Source organism: Aulonocara stuartgranti (genome assembly GCF_965226115.1).
Source record: "Aulonocara stuartgranti genome assembly, chromosome: 2".
Classification (NCBI taxonomy): Eukaryota; Metazoa; Chordata; class Actinopteri; order Cichliformes; family Cichlidae; genus Aulonocara; species Aulonocara stuartgranti.
This window is the reverse complement of record NC_138940.1, coordinates 36,036,775-36,060,170: the sequence shown is the minus strand read 5'-3', so window position 1 is coordinate 36,060,170 and position 23,396 is coordinate 36,036,775. Positions and strand designations below refer to the sequence as shown.

The 23,396-nt window shown below is 38.0% G+C and overlaps 3 protein-coding genes across 6 annotated transcripts; 2 read left to right on the top strand and 1 right to left on the bottom strand.

The window, feature by feature from the left end:
• Window positions 1-48: 48 nt before the first annotated feature.
• Window positions 49-5,062, bottom strand: LOC309720560 (tumor necrosis factor receptor superfamily member 19-like; the record flags this gene model as incomplete). The annotated part of the gene is made up of 10 exons (XM_082557591.1): window positions 49-523; window positions 1,792-1,831; window positions 2,673-2,808; window positions 2,900-3,044; window positions 3,143-3,253; window positions 3,333-3,383; window positions 3,490-3,605; window positions 3,687-3,865; window positions 3,951-4,064; window positions 5,015-5,062. 10 exons carry the CDS (start codon window positions 5,060-5,062, stop codon window positions 255-257), a joined length of 1,209 nt encoding a protein of 402 aa, XP_082413717.1. The 3' UTR covers window positions 49-254.
• Window positions 5,063-6,545: 1,483 nt separating this feature from the next.
• Window positions 6,546-18,364, top strand: adgrg4a (adhesion G protein-coupled receptor G4a). Of its 4 annotated transcripts, none has more exons than XM_082504379.1 (29): window positions 6,546-6,641; window positions 6,749-6,869; window positions 7,108-7,725; window positions 8,767-8,864; window positions 8,943-9,001; window positions 9,223-9,271; window positions 9,466-9,503; window positions 9,594-9,742; window positions 9,961-10,005; window positions 10,151-10,222; window positions 10,570-10,652; window positions 10,740-10,810; window positions 10,901-10,928; window positions 11,052-11,074; window positions 11,219-11,361; window positions 11,433-11,562; window positions 12,333-12,439; window positions 12,531-12,747; window positions 12,857-13,022; window positions 13,362-13,514; window positions 14,479-14,613; window positions 14,697-14,742; window positions 14,909-15,012; window positions 15,299-15,420; window positions 15,952-16,220; window positions 16,449-16,554; window positions 16,844-17,124; window positions 17,425-17,526; window positions 17,635-18,364. In XM_082504379.1, exons 2-29 carry the CDS (start codon window positions 6,794-6,796, stop codon window positions 17,721-17,723), a joined length of 3,579 nt encoding a protein of 1,192 aa, XP_082360505.1. In that variant the 5' UTR covers window positions 6,546-6,641; window positions 6,749-6,793; the 3' UTR covers window positions 17,724-18,364. The 4 variants fall into 4 exon arrangements, with proteins under 4 accessions (XP_082360505.1, XP_082360503.1, XP_082360502.1 ...); XM_082504377.1 differs by having other exon boundaries at window positions 6,752-6,869; window positions 7,105-7,725; window positions 17,635-18,363; XM_082504376.1 differs by having other exon boundaries at window positions 7,105-7,725; window positions 17,635-18,363.
• A 446-nt stretch (window positions 18,365-18,810) lies between these two features.
• On the top strand, window positions 18,811-22,310 carry vgll1 (vestigial like family member 1). The gene is made up of 4 exons (XM_082504482.1): window positions 18,811-19,007; window positions 19,751-19,953; window positions 20,050-20,406; window positions 21,451-22,310. Exons 2-4 carry the CDS (start codon window positions 19,764-19,766, stop codon window positions 21,486-21,488), a joined length of 585 nt encoding a protein of 194 aa, XP_082360608.1. The 5' UTR covers window positions 18,811-19,007; window positions 19,751-19,763; the 3' UTR covers window positions 21,489-22,310.
• The last annotated feature ends 1,086 nt before the right edge of the window (window positions 22,311-23,396 follow it).

Genomic DNA, 23,396 nt, shown 5'->3' with positions numbered 1-23,396 from the left:
TTACAGTACATGATCTATTAAATATATATATTCGACTGAAGACGAGAACCTCAGAAAAGTCGGTAATCTGGTATGATTTTATTCCCATTAATACATCAATGCATCATTTCACTCAAAAAATGTTCCTTTAATTAAATGTCATGCTTTTATGTCTCAATGGTAGGTGTTAGATTGACTGAATGATCTGGTGAGAGTCCTGCAAAAAAGAGCAGAAAGTCTCTACAACACTTGCCACCCTCTGGATCTTTAAGACATTATTGTTTTACCACAGCTCTGTGTATCCTCTTGACAACTTCAGAATTAGGCAAGAGTGCAGCAGCCTGGGCCAACTGGGGCAGCAATGTGTAGGTGGAGGTCCGCAGGTACTGAAAAAGTTCCTGGAAGCCTTGGATATGAGGGATGATCTGCGGTGGAACACCCAAAGACTGTGCCAATCTCCTTAGAGCTTTGATGTTGTCAGCAGAGTCAAGCAGGATAGACAAGTCCTGAACTGAGTCGTAGTCGAGCATCTCAATCCTCTGTCCTGCACAACATCAGCACAGTACAAGTAAAATCAGTGGCGTACCATACTGAACTCATCCTGATAGAAAACTTTAAAAACTTTTTAAAAAGGACCCTTTTTCAAATACATATATACATCCCCCTCTTGACCCTGCAGCAGTCTTTAGCCTTCAAGCTCAGGTCCTGAGACCTGGGAGCTTGAGTGTCCTGTGCAGTATCTTTGCTGTTCCTAGGACTGTGTTCTTCTGGACAGAGATCTCAGTTGTTGTTCCCTGGATGTGCTAAAGCCACTTGCCTTGCTTGGGAGTCACTGCAACAAGTGCTCCGATTACCACTGGGGCCATTGTTGCCATCACCCTCCACATCTTCTCTGGATTGTCTCAGGGGTATCTTTACACAGCCTTCATCTGGAGTCTTGCCTGGTGTGATAGACCCTAGCCTTTTTGGATGTTTTGCTGAGAGCTTGTTCCTGTGCTGCCATGATTAGTGTCTCTATGCTGTCTTTCAGTCCAGCTTTGTCCAGTTACTGATACGATTTCTGGATGTCAGCCACTTCCTCTATCTGCCGGTGGTACGTACAGTGCAGGGCCCTGTCTTTCCACTATGGTTCTTCTCCTTTCTCTTCTGATTTCTCAGGTTTCTGCTGCCTGAGGTATTCACTAAGTATCCTGTTCGTTGTGGCCATCTTCCTGATGGACTCATGGATGTTTGTTGTCTGATCCTGGACAGTGGTTCTGACACTCACCAGTCCTCAGCAGCCTTCCTTTTGCTTAGAGACAATCCAGTACATAACAGCAGGGTGCAAGATGCTAACAGGCATGGCATTCATGGAACGCCATAACCAAGTGGCTGGCATAGTATACAGAAACATCTGTGCCGAGTATGGCCTTTAAGTCCCGAGGTCAAAATGGGACACACACCCTTGGGTGGTCACGAATGTCCAAGCTAAGATCCTGTGGGACTTCCAGATATAGATGGAGAAACTGGTGATGGCTAACTGTCCAGACACAGTAATGGTGGACAAACAGAGGAAGATGTCCACAGTAATAGATGTAGCTATACTGAATGATAGCAATATCAGGAAGAAGGAACACGAGAGGTTTAAAAAACCCTAAGAGCTGAGAGAAGAATTCAAGAAGATGTGGGGGGTGAAGTGGTAATCGGAGCACTCAGTGCAGTAACTGCTCCAGCAGATCCCAGGAACAACAGGGAATTAAAAAATAAACAAATAAAATAAAATATATAAAATATATATATGCAGCTGTAATGGCTGGTTTGGGACGTACATACCTTCAGCGATCTCCCATATGTCCTGCAATTGTCGTTCCATCTGATAGTGACATAATAAAAGCGACAGAGTAGAAAAGAAGTAATGTGATAGTCACCCAATTTATACATGTGTGAAATACATTGACATATAACTCTGTTTTATTACTGAAATGTTTTGAATGAATAAAAAAGGAGCATCAATCTTTGTTGTCATTATCAAGTAAGAAAAAAAATAAAGTGTTAGCCAGATGTTTGTGTTTTTCTGTTTTACATCATTATAAATTCAATCATTTGGATTGTGAGATTCTGAGTCAATATACTGAATTCAATCAAACTTTAATCTCAAAGTGATTAACTGACAGTGTCAGTCTTGATTACTGTATGTGTCATTATACTGTGTTTCTCTTGCATATATCATGCAGTGGTATTATACATACACAAAGCTGTGATTCTCTGTTAATGGGTCCTGATCTGCTCATTAACCTGCTATCATTACTATTTGGAATATTTTATTTTAAAGGCATTTTTTTTTAATCTTCTGGGAAATTGTTTGCAGTATCTTAGGCTTTGGTTCCAGAAAAGAAAAAAAGTCATTTCTGGTAAGTAATTTTCTGTGTCTTGTTCTTTATTTCTTGGAAGAAGAAAGAAGTCCCCGTGGCATAAATCTCAGTAAATCAGGAAACAAAACCAAAGTTTTCTTCATGGTTAGATAACACTTTGACTATCAAAAAACTAAACTAAACTAAACTAAACTAAACTAAACTAAAAAAAATGATTTTGTACATGAAATATACATAAAATATATAGTATATAACTTCCTACATTTCAAGTTCCTATAGTTTGGCATTGCTAAAGGTGGACTCTAGGTGTGATAGTGATGTAGCTATAGGTATAAACTGTACCTCCTGTGTGATGAGGCTTTGTTGTTCCTGTGTAATACTGTCTGTATTCTGACTGGAAGGCTTGATGTTGGTGGTGACATTAATCACAATAGAAGTAGGATGCACCCAATTCTCATGGCTCACGGAGTACAGACCTCTAGGTTTATAATAAACAATGACAACAATGATTATATCTGGACTGATACAGATAAATGAAAGGCATGGATGTTATAATATTCACAAAGCACCTTGTTGGATTTTCAGCTGAAACTATCTGTGAGGGCGCCTCTTCTGGCTGTGCTGCTCTGTCTGTATGGGTGAACAAAGGTGTGTGCTGAAGGTCGGCAGCAGATAATATTCCTTCAGGCTTGGAAGCATATACAGGAACTTGCTCTAAAAATTGCAACAAGTGCATATGATCCCATGTTAGTTGAGTAAACAAGAGATAGGTGGGGAGAAGTAGCAGAAACCCAAAACATGATCTGGCTTACTGAATTTTTCAGCAGTCAGGTGTAAACCCCAAAGAAGCAAAGCAAGAAGGAAAATCAAGGAAGCTGTTGCTGAAACAATCAGGACCACTGAAAACGTTTCTTCTTTGACTCCTTAGGGGGAAAAAAGGCAGTCAGGTAAAAGTGACTACAAGACTAATAAAAAAGTTATTCATGATATGAAGTAACTCACTCTTCTCTTCTGGGTCTCTGAAATGTTCTTTAGGTGAGTTGGTGGTGCTCTCTGTAAAAGAACCACAGATAACCTTTCCTTAACCATATCTCTGAACAATCACCACTCAACAAAACTGTTAACATATACTGCTATGCTGTCTGTTTCGGGACCTTACCTGCTTTAAAACCTTTCGATGTCAATAGCAAACACTCTGTATGGATTGTGTCATGACTATAACAAGGTAAGCACAGCAGCTCCACTTCCCCAGTCATGCTCCTGAGTTCATAATACCTGCACAAACAACCCAATGATATGCTTAACACAATATCTAATTTGACTTATGTTTATTTTGATACTGTGCGAATAATTCACCCCGGGAGGCAGTGTCCACACAGGCTGTCACTGGTAGGTGAGCATGCCGTCTCCTCAAGGCGGTTCAGCAGGCTGCACTGGGTGCATGTTCTGCAGGGAGTCACACCTGTTTCTGTACTGAACTTTCTTTCTTCACATGGAATACAGACGCCTTCCCCACCATCTCCAAAACCACAGTCCTGAAAATCACATGTGTTATAGACCTGGAGTGAAGTAGCACATCTAGAAAACAAGCAGTAGCTTAAACAGGAGTGTGTGTGCTACCTCTGAGAGCTCTTCTCCAGGCACACATGCAGGGCATGCAACACAAGTGCCGTTAGGGTGTAAGAACTCTGTCTGATCACAGATGGGCTCAGACTGCACGAGCCCACAGCAAACCTGAAGAAACACACATTTAAAATTGTGAGTAGTGAAAGAGCTTAGAGGCTTTACAAAAGTAACGGCATACTGTTAAAATACAGAAGGAAAATGTGAAGAAGTTAATATGTACTGTAAGCATTTTGCACTTGTTTTTCTATAAAACCTAGCACTTTCAGGACTAAATGACTCCACAGGTCCAGATGTCCCAATAAGCAAAAGAAATGGTCTTGAGAAACAAGTCTCCTTGTTTCTGGAGGACTTTTGGCAATAAGTGCTTTTCACTCATTTTGAGTCCAGCCCTTGTAGGATTTTGAGATTTTTTATAGGTTCATGGCTCCTTTTGGTTTTGATCATTGTTTCTCTTGAAACAATACAACAAAAGTCGTATTGTTTATATTTTTGTTGTTGCCAGTGAGTATCTTCTGTATCTGTTTGTATTTTGTCACATCCTATATCCAAGGTTTGGGTTGGGTCTCTTAAGCAGTATTTAGTCAATTCCCTTTTGTGTTTCCTCTCCTAGTCTAATCTGTTTTGTCCCTCAGTGTCTCATGTGTCAAGTATTAGTATTTTTGCACCAACCAGATGATTGCCAAAGAGCTGTTAATCAAAAACTTTGCAAATTTGAGGGACAGGACAAATGGAGGGCAAAAACAAAGAAGAAATGACAGGCCTTAAGAAAAACTACCTATAGAAACAATGTGGGATAATCTTGACAGAGAATGGAATAAAGATCAAGTACAATAAAAAGAGCTTCAAGCAGCCTGGAGAAGTATTCTTAAAGTCTACTAAAAGGGAATTACAAGAAAGCTTGAGAGTTCAGACTGTGCTGAAGAATAAAGCCAGTCATACAAAATATTGACTTTTAACCTCATTAGAATTCTATAAATTCGTTTCTTATCACAGAATATAGAAGGAGGATTAAAGTGTTAAAGTTGAGAAACCTCTTAAAGGAAAAATATCAGACTTACCAAGAGCAGAACAGCATAGAAACAAGCCTCAACCAGGCAAATGTCCATGATCTTCTCTGTTAAGCACCTTCCTGATACACAAAAATCTCAGCCATAAGAAGTATATGGTTTTCTGACTGTTAGAATCTAAAGTGCATAACTTACAATATAAGGACAATGTCACATGGTGATTTAAAAAACAGTCAACAATTATAAGATATAAAAACTTACTTCAAGTGATCAGTAAGGTTCAGGCTATATATCTCTGGTAGAATAATCACTTATTTAAAGATGGTATAAGCAAGGCTGTGGTCTGTCTCTCAGTAAGTTTCCCCTCAGCTCAGCATAGGATATGTTTGGAAAAGATGTTTGGGAATCCCCGTCATTTTACATCACTCGTGACGCAGGAGAGCTTCCAAACCTGACCAGTGAATAGAAGCCCCTCACCTGAACACCTGACGTCACATCTTGCCTTCTTAAATTCCCTCTGGGGAACCCACTTGGCTTGTCTGGAGGGTAAGAGGAGGGAGGGGAATTAAAATGAATGAATAAGACCTTTGTTAAGAGACATTTAAAAGAAAGGTATTGTTTTTGTTTGAAAGAGTTTCCAGGCTGGAATGAAATCTTGAATATTACTACCGCACCCATCGTGCAGAAGGTAAGACTTAGGTTGTGAATTATGCAAGGATTACTAATAAGTCATATCAAACTATGTAATAGTGATACAGTTTTTGACCACTTGGTGGCAGTATGAACACACACGCACACGCAATGCCATCAATTTAAAGTCCATTCTTGTTCAAGCAGTTTCACCGGCATGGCAGGATATTATGGAATAAAAAAAATATGATCATTCATGGAAAAAAAGACAATATTGACATATACAGATTATTTAAATTGTTTAGGCTTAAAGGAAAGCTGTACTGTGAACTTCACGTGTGTCTGCCTGAGCACGTGTCACACAGAAAAGCTAATTAGGTTTGTTTGAAGAGTTATCACTAGAAGAGAATTGTAAAGTACACGTACAATAACATCAAACACGCATTTATGCACAGGCACACAGATACACACACGAACATACTCACATAATTAACCTGGAAATATTCTGGTTGTACAAGAAATTAAAAATGACAACAATATGTTTTGTGTCTATAAAACAAATCTCCTGCGTTAGAAACACAGTCTCCGTATCCATCAGAACAGTTCACAGAAATATTCACTCACATGTGGAAATCAGTTTATGAAGGAACCCTTAAAATAAAAGTATTATGTATTTAGACAGAAGGAATCTCCTCAGCACGTTCACACAAAACAAGAATGTTAAATGAAAACTGTTCCTGACTTTCTTTTTGACCTCTGAGTTTTGTCAGCATATCACTTAAACTCGGTGCTCATATCGAACAAAAGGGAAATAAATGTGCTTAGAAAAAACACTTATTTTGCACACGTTTCATGTGGGCATGGGTTTTAAATTGCTTTGTTTGGTAGTCATGTTTATTGCCTGCGATTAATGAGTAACTCGGCGAAATACGGGGAATTGGGTGTGGAGGTCTAATGGAGTCAAAAGTGACGTTGCCCAGCAGTCTGAGGGCTCTGCTTGCTTAAAACTAGTTCATCTTTAGGTTTCAACCACGTCAAGGAGCCCATGGTAAGTTTTCCGTCACACATGTATGTTTATTGGTAGGATTTGTTTTGTTTATTTTGGGAGTTGTTGTTTTTTAAGGTGAATGAATGAATGTTACTGTCGCCCTTCAGCAGATGACCACTTGACTCGCACAGAAACCGTTTTCGTCTGCTGCCATGAACTCAATCAAAAGTCTGTCTTCTCTGGCCATCTGTTTCTGTATATTTATGTCAGCTTGTCCTCTGGGTTCAAGTAAGAGAAAAAAAATATTCAAAATATTGTATATTGTGTCATAAAATAATATGCGTATAAACAAAATAATTAAAAAATGTATTTCGTCTTTTGGGAAAGTTGATATTTAAACTTAAATAAAAATGAACTGTGAGTGATTAGGGGGGGGGGATTTAATTTACTATATATCTTCTGTATTCTGTCTTTTTATATTTTTTTTCCATCTCTGTAATTTCTTCCCATGTTTTAATCTCAGCAGCCTTTGCTAGTACCAGCCTGTGGGGTAAGAAGCTGGTGTTTCAAGTCCAACCGTGTTTGTGGCAGTTACACTCGGGGGTTCCGGTACCAGCCCTCAGGGAGCTCAGTGTGTGCATGAGTTTACGTCGCACCATTTCAGCAGACTGGACAGGTTTTGAATACAAAGCTCCAGGAAACAGAGAGACGGAGCTGGGTCTTGGAGGCAAAAATGGAAAACTATTCGTAAAGTTGTTCGGACATGAGTGGCAATATGAAAATAATCTTACAATGAATGAGTGGCACTCTGTCTGTCTTACCTGGTCGGGGCAAGCTCAGCGACTAAGGATCTCCATCAACAGTACCTTTCTGATTGAAATATGTCTAACAACAAGCCAGCAACTGTCCAAAAACGGCACTCTCACTCTTGGTGTGTCTCATTATGTAAACGCAAATGGTGAAATCCAACCGGAGACTGGCACTAACTTGGTAGGTGAGATAGCTCTGTTTCGGATGTGGGCCAGAGAATGGAGCCTTGAAGAACTGAAAAACCTGAACTGTACAGATGGGGATTTGGTGAGCTGGGACCTAAAGCAGTGGACCTATAGCTGCCCCCCTGAGCCCAGCATCAACCTACACTGTGGTAAATACATTATGGGCTTTTATTTTTGCATTTCACAGTCATCTAGTTTGGACTATGCACAGTTTTCTAGCTAACAGGGAACTTCCCAGCAACATAAGCAAGCCTAAAATTCATATTCTGAAATATATTCTTATGAAACATGACTCACAAGTTTAAAGATAATGTTTTCTCAGTGTAACTTTCTTAAGATATTTTCAGTCTTCAGATGATAAAATATTTTTTGGGAAACTTTCCTCTGTGTGTTTTACATTATTTCATATGCAGCACTTTGAGCTGTTGTGTTGTGGAGATTTTGGAGCAAGACATTATGGGAAAATATATCAGTCTGCCCATCTGTAAACTCTTAGAGTGGTGTTCAGATAGCCTTGATGATGCATTCATGGTCCTCAGTCGGTTTTGGTGTCTTAGGCTGAAATGTCAAAGATGGCATTTATTTATTCTGGGACTTTTCACCTTACAAGATAAAAATTCCAGTTTTTCACCTGCTGGCCTGTTAAAGATTAGTCTCTGTGGAGTTTGTTTGTTTTCCTAAGCCTGCATGGGTTCTTTCCAGGTGCTCTGGCTTCCTCCCACATTCCAAAGACATGCATGTTGGGTTAATTTTAAAATGGCTATTGGTGAATGTGAGCTCAAATCTTTGTCCGTCGCTCTATGTTAGAGTTGTGATAGCATCGTGTGCAGGATGTACCTCCGCTCTCACTCAAAATCTGCTGGGCTAGGCTGGGTCCTTATAGCAAATATGAAAATGGGTGGATGATATTCCAAATGTTGGATATTTTAAATAAAGTTTAGTAAACAGAAAATTATCCACAAGGCATTGTGAGATTGCTCATGACAAAGTTAATAACAGTTTGAACTTATTAAAAATGTTTTTTCCTAAGATTCTGATATTGTTGAAATGTTTTGATAAGTCTTAAACTAACTTACATAACACTACATTAAAATTATGTATTATTTAAATGAGAGGGGGGATAATATTGCAGTTAGTAAACTATTTAAGATAATAACAGTTCATTTGTTCTTCTTTCTATATTTTTTTAGCATGTTCATTCTACACAGTCAAAATGGAGACGTGCATATTTAACACGTTAAACCCGGGAAATCTTTTGTTGTCACTGGAGGAAATCTCTAAAATCTGGGTAAGAAAAACTTGCCTGAATGCAAATACCCAGATTTGTCTATCACAGTAATTGACTGTCTCTGTCCTCTTTTACCAGTTGGAAAGCATTTTCCACAAAAACACATCTATCCATAGCATCTTAGTGTCATCCCCTTGGTAAGATGTTTTTTCAAAGCTAATCTTTCTCTCAGTACACCTAAAAACGCAGAACGCAAAACTACTAAATAAATAAATGACATACAAGTATCTCAAATTTGTGTTTGAGCATGGCCCTTTAGTTTAATAATAGAAATGCTTTCATTCTAAATGTTTGCTAATTATAACAGCTGTTCTTGACTCTCCTGTCTCTAATTTCTGTTCTCTCTGTTCCCATCCAGCAGTAGCTGCCCCATAGTTAATGATTCTGCTACTCTAGACAAAGACCAGGTACAATTTGATTTTCAGTGGAAAGAATCAGTAATGTTCTTCAAAAATAAACTAATTAATGAATAAATGAAAGTCTTTATTTTTCTAAGGAAGCAATCGTCCTACACAAACCCTGATATCTGTCATGAGACAAATAAGCAAATGAAATCACATAACTTTCCACTAAAGTTCTGAAAAATTTCTGTTATTTTCAGGAATTGGAACTGTTATCAAACACAATCTGTGACAGCTGGTAAGATTTAATAAAAACCTCGAAAAAACAAGAGAGAATCATAAATTACACGGCTGCAAACAAGCTCATGTATTTTGGATTTATTTCTAGCTTCAGCTGTGAAGTGCACATACATGTGAATCCTCCTGCTGATGTTGAAGTGGTTCAGACAGAGATTACAGCATTGCTTAGTTTGCGCTCCCCTTTAAACTTCCTTAATCTGTCAGTTCAGGGCAACGACATTGTTGTACTTCCTGTAGGTGAGTATACTCTGCATAGTTCGCTCACACACACATGCATGTAAAATAACCTTCTTTTGTACTTTAGTGCACTACTGGATTAGCCTAAAATATAATAATGTATGAACTTTCCACGTGTTTATATTTCACACCCACAGGCATAATTAGAACCAGTGCACATTCCTGCAATTCTAAATACATCTAATTGTACTTAAAGCTTTCTTTCTTTTTCCTTTCAGAGCAATTCTCCAATTCGACAGAACCTGCACCAACTGTCAGCTCCGGTATCGATACACCTGCCTGTAAAAATCTAACAATTAGAAGTGCATTGTCTAAATCGATTGCAGGAAATATGTTTTGTCATGTGAAGCAAAGTCTGCAAGACATTCCCCACAAGCTTTGTTATAAACATGTCACTTAAATTTGCAGAGACAACGCCAACTCTCAGTCCATCAGTTCATCCAACGACCAGAGAGCCTTTGCATGTCAATGACACTGCTGGTCAGTTCACTGCACGACTCACATAAATCACATTTATGAATTCGATTTGTTTCTTCAGTAAACAGGTTCAACTGTTTACTTTGTTATATCACAAAATGTCCATTCAAATAAATCACTGAATGAAATCAGATGATGGGCGATCTGCACAAGGACCCTGTTAAACAATAAAATGTTCACATCAATGTTCATGTAGATTCCCACAGATTAAATTCCTTTCTTTCAACAAAGTATTGAGAGAGTTTAAGAGGTGTTTTTTTAAAGTTTAGTTTCACAAGTAATCATAATAGTTACAGTTTTTCAAACACATTGTAGAATTAACTGTTTAACTGTTTTCCCTCCTGCTGTAGAACCAGATCAATTCTTTAGAGTTGATTTGTTCTTAAATATGACTGGAAACCCTTTGGATCCAAAGGATATCATTGAGAAATGGGTAAAACACTAATATAATTGCACTTGAAAGATACTTAGAAAAAAAAGCAAAACAGTTTAAACAAATTTCTTTTGTTTTTGGCAAAAGGTGAAAAAGCAGCTAGAGGTGAATAACACGATGAGTGTACTGAATCTTGACATAAAAGAGAATGCTGTCAGGTGGGTGGCAATAGAACTTCATTTTTATTGCACATTTTAGACCCTTTTAACATGTTTGCCATACAAATATGTCTGTCTAATATTTTATAGAAACATGGAGCATTATTTCAATTTAATGGTGAGTACGCGCTCAACTATAGAAGCAAGAGAGGGCCTATAAAGTAAAGTGGTGTATAATCCATTTTAATATTAGACAAGAACGACTCCATTTACGTTTAGCTGTCTCTGTTTCTTTCTTTAGATTTCTCAGGACCAACCAAAACAGTAAGTGACAATGAATATGGAAGAAAGAGATATATTTATGTCTGGTTTTCTGTAATACTGTAATTCAACTTCATTTATATTCAAATTCAGAAATACTTGTTAAAATCGGTGTCTCTAACTACTAACTGCATATTTCATTATCAGATATTACTGTGCCTTCCATGTTCAGGAATGCAACAAAAACACTGTGGCAGAAATTGAAATCCTAATTCAAGCTGCCTTGGTGTCAAAGTATCAAAATCACTCCATTATTATCCAAACTGTGGAAGTGATGATCAGACATATAGGTGAGCTATATTTCTGGTACAAACAAAAACCTAGGTAAGTTATGGAAGACTAACAGTATTTTTTTTTTCAGTGCCAAAAAACTGTTCAGAAGACACTAGCTTCACAATCTATGGAAAATACATATGGCCTGAAACATTTCCACAAAGAATCCAAGTAATGGGATGCATCACGCCAACATCAGAGAGAGCTTTCAGACTCTGGTAAGACATCATCATATTCCTAATCGGCAGATTTAATATTTGACCAGAGGCAATGACGCTTTAATAGCACTGTTTATCAGACTGTTAGACTGCTTTATTGCTATATAAGAGATTATTACACAATATCCCCCATATAATAACAAAGTAGGCTAATATTTGTTTATCAATGAGACAAGCTTTAGACAAGCTATGAAACATCAATTTATCTTGATAATGAAATATGGGGAAAAATAGGGTGTTATTTCTATTTTCTTTTAACTCGTTAAGATCTCTGTGATCTTTGTCAGAACTGCACACAGACAGTTCAGCAAGATGAGGAAAGCTTCTCATATAATGCCCTGTTCCAGCTACTCCACCCACACCATGTGCAATTCTGACCCCACAGACGTAAAACTGACGGATCCCTGCCAGCCCACAGCTCAATCTGAAAAAAAAAATCAATTTCCTTTAAGTTGATTATTAGTGTAATGACAAACCTCAGTTTTTTATGCTTCAATGATTGCATTATCACGACACGGAAATGACTGTGTAATAGGGGTAATCAATTTTATGATCTCTTAGTGAAACATTAAGATTACGCTAACGTTTATTAAAATCATTATTGGCCCAGGACAGGGTTGTTTTTTCTTCTTCTTTCTTTTTTCTTCCAGAAGCCAAGATATAGATACAGTGCGACTTTGTGCAACAACTTCAATTAGATCAGACCATAAAGATGTTTGATGTTCTCTTTTTATTATTTCCTCCTCCCTTCAATTCTCTGGTCTGTTTAGTAAGTTAGACATTGAAACTGACACGACCAGATGGGCTGATCCTAACATGAAGAACTGCCACCAACATCTATCAATATCGGACCTTAACAATATCACTGTCACTCCTGGTAAGAGGATCGACGTGCAGTCTGTTTTTATTCCCATTTCTTCACAACTTCAACACAAGCCAAAAAACCCTCTGGTGTTAATGATTTCCAGGTAATGCGGCTGAGGTTGTGGTGGTGATTCAGGACCTTGTAGTTATTCAGTTAGGCAATAGCTCGGAGCTCTCGCCTTCTCACCTGGAATCTGTGGTGGAAAAGCTCAGTGAAGTAGTCGATGAAAGCATCGTTAACTCTGCGGTTGGAGCCAACATCGTCACTATTGTTTCTGATATTCTGCTTTCCAACACTGATGTTACTCCGGTTTCAAACACGTAAGGAAAAATGAAAGTGTGACTCCTGCCCAAGTTTGATGAGCTGTGCATTTCTGAATCCAGTTCTTATTTACATGCTAATCTAAATTTTTTTCTTCCTTGCAAAAAGTTTCCTCAATCTGACAGACAGGATGGCGGATAATATGATATTCCAAGGTGAATCTGCTAATTTAACCGCTCCCCCACTGGGATTTTCCATGATCAATGTGGATCCAGAGGAATTCAGTGGTCTCACCTTTGGTGCATCAATTGTTTCACCAACTAAGAGCCCTGAGGTGAGAGGTTGGAAATGCTCTAATGAAGAGGGAAGTGAATTTGACATATTAGAAATTTCCCTTAATTACAGAAGTTATAAAATATGTTAAAGTAAATGAAGTGCTATATTTGTATTAACTCAATGCGAAAAACAAAAACAGTTTCCACCTGACTGCTTATAGGATAGATTTAGTTGCAATAATGCCCTTGAAAACACAGGTGATTGTTCTGGCAAACAGATATTGTGGCCTCAAGCAGTCATGGCAGATTGGGTTTTAACAGGAAAAGCTCCATGATCCATACAGGCAGTTTTAAAGCAGTGTGCAGCAATGTGACCCTGTTTTATTTTTCTTTCTCAGATGTTTGTCGACCAGGGCTTTGTGAATAAACCACATCCCACAGCAAATGCAACAATCTCTTTGCCTTCTGCACTCAATGATTTTTTCCCTACTGGAGGGAGAAATACAACTCGTGTTCAGTTTCAGTTTTATGGAACACACGAGCTTTTTCAGGTACTGTATTCTTCCCGTGCTATTTGTTACATTGTTTGTTAATTGTTGTTCTTGTTATTCTTTCTTCTTCAAAAATCTACAGTTTATTAGGTGTAATATTTACAACTTTGACTTTGGAAAGGTTGCTTTGTTTTTGAAATCTCTATAAATCCATAAAGCTGGAGCGAGGAGAAAATAAACCTAGCGTTGCATAAAAACACATAACACAACCACTCACAACTGTAACTAACTAGAGAAAATCAAAAAAAATATATCTGGCTTACTGTAATAGGGTAAATTTGAGGTTTCACAGGGATATTAAGTGCCACATAACTTCTTGGCTGGATGCAGTGACCCCCTGTGGTGCCAGACAACCATTTTTTTCTTTACCATCACATAAGAGAGATAGCTAGATTCTGCTATCTTTGGATAGGGTCAGATTAGTTATTTCCCTTTTACACTTTTCATACTAACTTTATCCACGGGTTCTCGACTTGATGTTTACCCTACAAACACATTATCAGTTTAATCTACAGTATAGCTTATTTTGCAGGCTTAGCTTGATTCTACAGAACACTACCCCCCCCCCCCCCCCCCCCCCCCCCCCTCCCACACACACACAAGTGGGAAGTGCAATCGGATGCAGTTTTACTGGTGCATGGTGGACCTGCATGGCTCTGTCATCCTGGGTAAAACTGGCATGATCTGGTTGGAACTGGAATCAAAATAACAGCAGTTCCTTTTACTGGACAGCAGGAAGGTGTTAAGTTGTGAAACCAGTTGAGTTCATACACATATTGTTAGAGTAAACCAGTTGAAAGCACATGATCTCAGTGGCAGAACTCTACATATTTCTATATTTACAAATTAAATTAAGAATTTAGTACATCTTCAATGGCCTTTACAAAACCATGGCCCCACTGTTGTTGCTTACTACGATTCATTAATCTGGTTGTTGATGTGCTGGCCATTTTATTTTAAATAGGACCTGGACATAAACAATGCGCAGAGCAACTGGACGTTGAACTCATATGTAGTATCTGCCAGCATCAATGACAGCAAAATCATGAACCTGGAAGATCGAGTAGTGGTGACCTTCAGTCATCAAATTCCTACAAAGGTGACAAACAAGTGCTGTTCAGTTTGTGAGTGATATGAAAGTGTATGGGACTCTAATATCATTCTACGTCTCGATATTTACAGCCACGGGACAAAGTACAATGCATGTTTTGGGATTTTTATAAGAATGGTGAGTCAAAAATTCTTTATTATTGGATTTAGTTGATTGACTGTAACTCCAAACCCCTAAATTTAATAAAGCTTTCAAAACTTTTGAAGCTGTGCATCTGTTGATAAAAAGATTTGTGTTTGTGTGCATGTGTGGGTGAATCTTTGCTGGTGTGTGTGTGTGTCAGGTGGGCGGGGTGGTTGGAACAGCAGCGGCTGTGAAACCGAGAGTATTTCTCCATATCAGACCAGTTGTCTCTGTGATCACCTCACACATTTTGCTGTGCTCCTGGTGAGTCATTGGTCTGTTTTTTGTTTTATAGATTTAACTAGAAAACAAACTCCTACAGGCGCCAACATACTGTGTGCAATCTGGTCAGTGCTGGCTGCATGGGTATTTTTCTGCCAGCAATGTGAGATAGTGGTATTAAAGTCACCATGTGTAAAAATAAAGTTGTTGTCATATTATTAGTTTTCCAATAGCTGTGAGAGGTAAAGCCCTGCTCTCCGTGCCTGTGTCTTCTTGATGCCACTGTAGGCGATGCCAGCGTTTAGGTTTTGTACTTTTTGTGTTTCAGAATGTCGAAAGAACTCCTTTCAGTAAGGTTAATGAACAGATTCTGACAGTGGTATCATATATTGGATGTGGTATATCCTCCATCTTTCTGGGCCTCACTCTACTCACCTACCTTATTTTTGAGTAAGTCACTGATACTGATGCTACAACTACTGACTTTGCATTGAAATAGATTTGAGCATATGAAAAGTCTATGGCCACCTACATTTGTGGTCAGAAGTTTCCATACACTGATCGTGGGCACAGATTTCATGGTATTTTGGGCCTTCTAATTATTTCTTTGAAGTGCTTTTTTTTCCAGGGTGAAATGATTGTACAGCGTACATCTTTGATGACTTTACAAAACAACACCAAATGTGAGTGATTCTGAAGGTTCTACAATGTCGAATTCAAGACATATCAGCTTCTTGTTATTGATCATGATTGGCTGGTAGTTCTTAAACTTGTGGTGTACAGTCATTCCAAAGAAATCATTAAAAGCCCAGAAGTTACCCAAATTAACATAACAGTCGTGCTCATAATGAGTGTATGGAAATGTCTGTATATACTGAAATCATGTAGATAAGAAAATCTGTAGTACACAGTGATAATTTTGGAGTGACTTTTAAAGCATCAGTCTGCACTGTGGTCTCATTATCCATTTATTTACTACAGGAAGCTGCGACAAGATTACCCATCTAAGATACTCATCAACCTGTCATCTGCACTGCAGGGGCTGAGCATGCTCTTCCTTCTAAACACTTGGCTCTCATCTTTCTCCAATTATGCTCTTTGTATTGCTACTGCTGCAACGCTCCACTATTTCATGTTGGCCTCCTTCACGTGGATGGGCCTGGAAGCTGTGCACATGTATCTCGCATTGGTCAAAGTCTTCAACACATATATCCCCTCTTATATCCTCAAGTTCTGTATTATAGGATGGGGTAAGGAAACATTTCTATGTGCCCCTTTCTGTAGAAACAAAATTGCTCTGCCAGGTGGCTTTAACTGACACATTGGGTACATTAATGGATCGTGATTCTAATCTTAAATTAGATCAAAATAATAAAATGTGTTTATTGTGAAAGGAGTTACAGTTGTTGGAATTGTAGAGGACATATTAAAATAATTGGGATGGACAAACAGAATAAAGTTGAATTGTTTTCTCACAGGTATTCCTGCAGTAATAGTGAGCCTGGTGCTGGTCATAGATAAAGATGCCTACGGCAGTCTTGCTGATGAAGAAATTGAAATGGTCCTTGATTCCACTGAAGCATTGTAAATACTGCAGTTCCGCAATATTACTGATATGAATACTGGATTAGAAATGTAATTAGTCTAATAAACAAATCAAGAGAGTGCTAATTTGCACTGGTTAGTTTGTATGGATGAATGCAAAATATAAAAATAATGACGCTGCTGTGTCCAATTTATTATGTGCGTTTGAGTTGATGAACTAGTCGTCTCACAGTAGAAGCTTGGCTAAGTTAATGGCATTGATGGGATTGCTATAGCTCACTGTTTAAATTGCATTTTGACTTATCTAATTCTCCCTCTCTTCCTACAGCTGTTGGATACAGAATGACATTGTCTTCTTTGTGACAGTGGTGGCATTTATTGGTCTGACCTTGTTGTGCAACATGTCTGTCTTCATCATGGTTCTGATCCAAATTAAACGGATTGGGGCAAATAAGCTTGCCGCAAACAGCCAGGGCTCTGTGCTGGACTTGAAGGCGGTTGCCAGTCTCACGGTTCTGTTAGGCCTCACGTGGTCAATTGGCTTTTTTTCATTTGGGCCTGCCAGAGTAGTCCTGGTGTACCTGTTCGTTTTCCTCAACAGTTTGCAGGGTAAGACTGAGTTGTAGTTGCTATTAACTTGATACTAGCTGCACAAGTGTAACTAATTTCCATTGCTTCTGTAAGCATTTTTCCTAAATTCCAGTGATTTTATAATTTTGTTAGGGTTTTCTCATCTCACAAAGATTTTTCTTTTTAGAATTAGTACAAGTGTTAAGAAATCCTTAAGAGTGTTGTCAAGGCTAAGAGAAAAAGATGAACTAAAACACAAATTTATATCATTTTTAATGTCAAACTGAGTGCAATTGAACGTCACTGTTATTCTTCTTTTGTTTTGTTTTTTTCATCAAGGCTTCTTTGTGTTTTTGTTCCACTGCCTGATGAAGGAAAATGTGAGGAAACAGTGGAGAATCCACCTGTGCTGTGGACGTTTTAGACTCCGTGAATACTCAGGTAGCAGTTCATTTTGACATATAACAACACTGCAGCATAATAGCCACATGGTTGATAGGAAGCATTTTCAAGATGCAGTTTTTTGTATTTCTTGCCTTCCGTGTTCAGACTGGAGCCGCTCTGTGACAGTCGGTGACCGATGCAAAAAGAAGAATCTCGTTAACTCGGATTCGGTCACTTCTGGCAGCTCTCAGTAGGTTTCTGGCTCCTCAGCAGCAGCAGCAGTAAACCAACACCAGGGGGCATGAGTGGACATCTGGATGAATTCTTCAAAGTTTTCCGTTGTTGAATTACAAACAGAAAGCAAAAGGTTCAAAGACAAACTCCCCAGTGCAACTAATGTGCAGGGAAAGCTGAAATATGTCTCAGCTTCACGGAGAAAATGGGTCCAAAGCCATCACTTAAACTCGGTCATGAAAATTAAGCACTGCTTTGATGCAGAAAGTAAAAATCCATTAGAAATCAGTAAACGTGTAAAAGCCGTACAATTCATTTTAAAGGTTAAAATGATTCATTTTCACATCCATGCATTGTAGTGCTGTTTAAGAAATCTTTCTTTGTAACAAAGCAAAATGTAATGTTCTGCACACTCGATTATTATCCATTTAAATGTCATGCAAATATTGGAGCGTAAAAGTCGTTTTTAAGGTTAATTTCAATAGGATTGTAATGTAATAGGGATTTAGCTGACTTCTTAGAGTATATTTTCTGATATCCTATACAGGATTTGTCACGGCTTACCACTGTATAATGACAGTTTAGCTCTGTGCATGCAAGACGAGATTTAACCTATGACGTAATTTTATTCTTTAACTAAAATGAAATAAAACTGAGCACGTCTCCTTGTTTAAATAAATAGAAATGGCTATGATTTAGTTTAGCTTGTACACAGATTGTGTACATAGTTTAAACATTGCGTTCTGATGATAGTCTTGTGTTTCTCTGACAGTCGAAATGGCAGCACGAACTAAACTTACACAGATTTTGCTTTTATTTTTAGAGGGCAGAGAGCTCCATCTAAGTGATCTATGAAATTCACTGGTATGATTTGAAAAATGAATTAAAGTTAGATTTTTCTGCTGCCTGATGTGTTAACTGGGAAACCTAAAGCTCAGGTCACTTACAAGCTACAGTTAAACTCAAAACCCGTTTTGAAACTTGGACTGCATAATGTTTTAATAGCTTGTCGTTCAGGTTCTGAGGAAACCTGCTCGATAGCATTCTGTTCATAGCTCTGTGTGTTCATGAGTGCTCACACGCCCACCCAGGCTACCACATCCAGTAACTTTAGAGGCTCTGCGAGGGGAACGTTTTGTCTTAAGCAGAAAAGAAAAAGACCAAACGCCTGGCGTTGGTTCTTGGAATCAAATAGACAAAAGCCAAACGACATTTTTTTTTCCAATTGCTGCTCATCATTACTTTGATCAACCAGTCAATGCTAGGTTGCAGTCCTTGCTCACCTTTGGTCATCATCAGGTCAGGTAAGAGAAAGAAGTTACTAAAAATACAAGTGAAACGTTTTTATTAGTTCAGTCTTCTTACATGGAAGTTATTCTTCCTGTTCTCACAACAGGTTGAATGAGGTTTTTATACTGTATGTTTATCTCAATCTTTGATACTTTTAAGCTACACTGACTGACTTTTTTTTTAACAACCCATATGCATTATTAAGCATTTCAGCCCCCTGATTTTGACATTTTTGATTGCACATGCTTAGTTTATATATTTCTTACTACCAAGTATCATATCAAGTGATATGTGTTTTTGTTTTAATTTTTTTATATTATTATTGTCATTCAGTGCATTGATTTTGTTTTGGTGCATTACTTGTTATCATTTATGAACCTTAAATTTTAAATTTAGGTGTCCTTTACAATCTTGCTATTTGTGTTGAATGTTTTTACATGTTAATCATCATCACAGCAGTGCGTGGTGTGAGTCATAGGGCAGCAGGAGGACCTTTTGGCCTTTTTATTTCTGTGATCTTAATATTAAATAAGCGTGCTTGTGGTTTAAAAAAAATGAGCAGATAGGATGTAATATATCTGTCAGTGTTAAGTATATAATGTACGTGAATGTAATAAAATAAATAAAGTGAAAATAGGTTTTTAAGCTTTACAATGATACTAACATATATAAGCTTTTTCATTCTCTAAACGCTCATAAGGTTTTGAGTTCCTTTTGTTTGTAAATAAATCAAAATTATGTATTATCTGTTCACCAGTCACAGCTGACCCATGGAGAGCAGAACAGACAGTCCGATCGCTGTTAGCGTGGAGCAGCACTCCAACTTCGTCATCCTGACATACTTCCAGGGGGACATTAACAGCATGGTGGATGCTCACTTCAACCGTGCTCTCAAGAAAGATTACAGTGCTAAGGAATCAGCAATAAAGACAAAGAAACACTCTAAAACTATTAAACTGGGTGAGAGTATAAACTTAACACTACATGGCCTCACTCTAACAGCAGAGTCAGCCAGTTTTATCTTCATTCTTTGACTGTCTGTCTTTGTCCCTACAGAGGACACAGCAAGCGCTTGTCAGGGCATTGCTATTGACTCCTACTCAATGTCACAGGTCTCCCCTGCATCACGTCTGCTGACCATCACCACTCCAAACAATACTTCTAGCTCCTGGTCTACATTCCCTACCAGGGCAGGAGAGGGCCCAGGGTTGTCATCAATTGCATACTCCCTGTCCCCAGATGGGTTAAGTCTCACTGGTCAGCAGTATGCCTCATCCCTCCTCAATCTACTGCACAGCGACCGGGGTGAAATGGGACCAGTTGCCTCCAGTTCCAAGCCCGAGCTCCTTCCCAGCTGGACAATACCTCAAGGGTTTAGAGAGTCTGTGGACCCTGCTATAGGCTTTGAACCTGGTAATTCTGCAGCTGTAATACAGAATGTTTACAAAAGCTTACACACAGGAAAATGATAGAAATCCTTCTTGGATAGAGAATTGTCTTAGAATAAGGTTAAAAAAAATCCCTAAGAGGTTCAAAAAAAAAAATATAAGGAAGTATAAAAGTAAATTCAGAGAAAGACAGGTTGCAATAATAATTAGTTAGAGTAGCCAATTAAAAACTTAAAAATTACTGCACTCACAGGAGCAATTAAATACTTTGAATTGACATACTTAATGTTTTCTGATTAGAGGATTTAAGATTTTCACTTATTTAAGATGATTATAATGGCTGTAAACTGTCTTCTGTGGTTCAGAAGGAGATTTCAAGTCTCTTTATGATCAGTGCAGTTTTGTGGCATCTTTGCATTATTTTCATGATCTATTCCAAATTGCACTGTTCCATTCTTTTTTAACAGGTTCCAGTATTTTGGATTTTGGCATGTATTCAGGAATATAAGTAAAAATACTTCATTTCACTAGTTTCCCCCAGTCCCTCAACTTAAAATGTAAAGCTTACATGCTTGAATGGCATTTGGGCTATTTTATAACCGAGAAAAAAGCGACAGCCAAAACAAAACAAGAAAAATGAAGTTAACACATTAAATCAGTATCATTAGTATTCTTAAATTATCTCTGATACAGTTGAATTCACAGGAAAGGAAGCATGCTTTATATTCCCATAACAGAACACCTGATCCACATTTAATATGAATTATTTATTAAGAAGGTGACTACTGTGGAGGTCTGCAGATGTGCCAGAGATTATTATAGAGGTTATTATACTACAAAAGTCTAATTGTTTTTGGAGTTTTTTAAACCCCAAAAAGCTGACACTTAATATTATAGCTTCCTTACTTGTAGCACTTAAGAGTTTTGTGCACTTTATTATAAAAATTGCTTCTCTGTTAAAAATAAAACACATATAAATTTATCACATTATATATTGCAGCAACATTTTACTGAACATACTTCATTTTGCACATCCTTTAGAACTAAGCATTTGTCCTCCGTTTTTCAGGACGGCATCTGGAAAAGAAGGACTTGCACTGGTACTGAAGGGAACTCTGTGAACCTGTGGCTCTGTAAAGCTACCTGTCTTTCTGTAGCCGTTTGTACTTGTTCGACGGGCCTGCAAGGATCATCTGAGAACGAACTGAGAGGAAAAAGCTGTGCGAAATGACCTCAGTGCCTTAGCATGTAGTAACTGGAATAATCTTTCTAAAAAAGAACAGTCTCTGACAAACTGGTTCTTCAAGTCCGTCATTCCAGAGCACTGTATGTGCTGCTGCTCTGTTTGTGGTGGAGTTGAATGAAGGCTTTCTCTTTCATTTGTTTGCGGGCATACTTCAGTAAATAGGCCAGTATTAAGAATGAACATGTTGTAAATGTAAGATTTTGACATAACTTCTAATTAATCAATTAAAGTTTGTTTGGATTGGACCTTTAGTTGAAGTGAAAATATTTTATGTACATAGGAACAGACGAATGAAGGATAATGTACTGTAATAATTACATATTTTCTGTAATACTGTCAAGGTAAGGTGTCTGATGGTGTAACAAGAAATCAGATTTACACAGTAGACAAATAAAACTCTCAGATATCATCCAATGTTAAACAGACATAATATTTTCATTCTGGTTTGAAAAATAACGATCATGCAACAGATAATTGTGTAAAATGAACAATGCTGACACCTTTTGGCATGTTTTATGGCTTTTGCAAGAGCATTTACCCAAATAATGAACTTAAACTTTGATTCTTTAAAGAACATTTGTTATTATATTTGTGTTGTTTTACTTAAATATAAGTTGTATGACTTTTAATTACAACTACTACAGCTACTTGTACTTTAATAAATGATGTGAATATTTCTTCAACTGCTGCTTCTGATTTACTTAAACATTAGTTCATATCACAAAAAGTATTATCCATCCATCCCCTTTATCCTTATGAGGGCTGTGGGGGGACTGGAGCCTATCCCAGCTGTCTCGGTGCGAGAGGCAGGGTGCACCCTGCACAGGTCACCAGTCTGTCGCAGGGCTAACACATAGACACAGACAACCATTCGCACTCACACCTATGGGCAATTTACAGTTTCCAGTTAACCTGTCCCCACTAACTGCATGTCTTTGGACTGTGGGAGGAAGCCAGAGTACCCAGAGATAACCCACACACACACAGGGTCACATGCAAACTCCACAGAAAAGACCCCGGCCTGATGGTGGAATTGAACTCAGGACCTTCTTGCTGTGAGGCAACAGTGCTAACCCCACGAGAAGTGCCACGAATATCAAAAATGAAACCAAAAGCATGGCTCAATAAATAAATGTAAAGACTTTTACTCAGAAAAACCAGGCAAATAAATTACAAACAGAAAAAATAAAAACATTTAGAGCAGGTCATGGCAAGACCTTTTTTTTTTAGCATTTACAGATGGATGGAAATGTAAAATGAGGCCAAAGGCAAAAATATATCACCAGTGGGGTGCTATGTGTATGTTCCTCGAGGAAGGTGCATGTTTCTTTAGGGTCCCCAGTAGCCTGTCTGCCTAAAATTCAAAGTATAGTATACATATCTACATATAGTTCCAGGTATGCAGGCCAAGATTTTTGGTTTTCTTAGATTTTTCTTTAATGTTTTAGAAATTATACATTTTTACATAAATTCCTTTTATTTATCAGTTTAGTGCAAGAACACCTCAGGTATGAAAAAATAACTGTGAGTGGAGAGCAGGGAAACTTATTTGAGCAGAAAAGGCCTGCAGGTCGGAGTGGCATGGTCTGACAAAACCAGAAGGAATGAAAGAAGGTCAGAAACCATTTACAGTCATTGTGCTTCTTAATAAATAAATAAGTGAGACAACAAAGGTTTCATTTCATACTGCCTTACATACAGTGAAAAGTCATTATGGATACCACAGAGATTTCATTATTAATAACAATGACATGAATAATTGTCATCCA

Bases quoted from the DNA above. Each gene is read 5' to 3' on its own strand.
- adgrg4a (XM_082504377.1), top strand. From the start codon at position 6,794: ATGAACTCAATCAAAAGTCTGTCTTCTCTGGCCATCTGTTTCTGTATA. The intron at 10,811-10,900 runs GTGGGTGGCAAT...AATATTTTATAG, and splicing joins ATAAAAGAGAATGCTGTCAG to AAACATGGAGCATTATTTCA. The intron at 13,515-14,478 runs GTACTGTATTCT...TATTTTAAATAG, and splicing joins GAACACACGAGCTTTTTCAG to GACCTGGACATAAACAATGC.
- vgll1 (XM_082504482.1), top strand. From the start codon at position 19,764: ATGGAGAGCAGAACAGACAGTCCGATCGCTGTTAGCGTGGAGCAGCAC. The intron at 19,954-20,049 runs GTGAGAGTATAA...TTGTCCCTACAG, and splicing joins CTCTAAAACTATTAAACTGG to AGGACACAGCAAGCGCTTGT. The intron at 20,407-21,450 runs GTAATTCTGCAG...TCCGTTTTTCAG, and splicing joins TGCTATAGGCTTTGAACCTG to GACGGCATCTGGAAAAGAAG.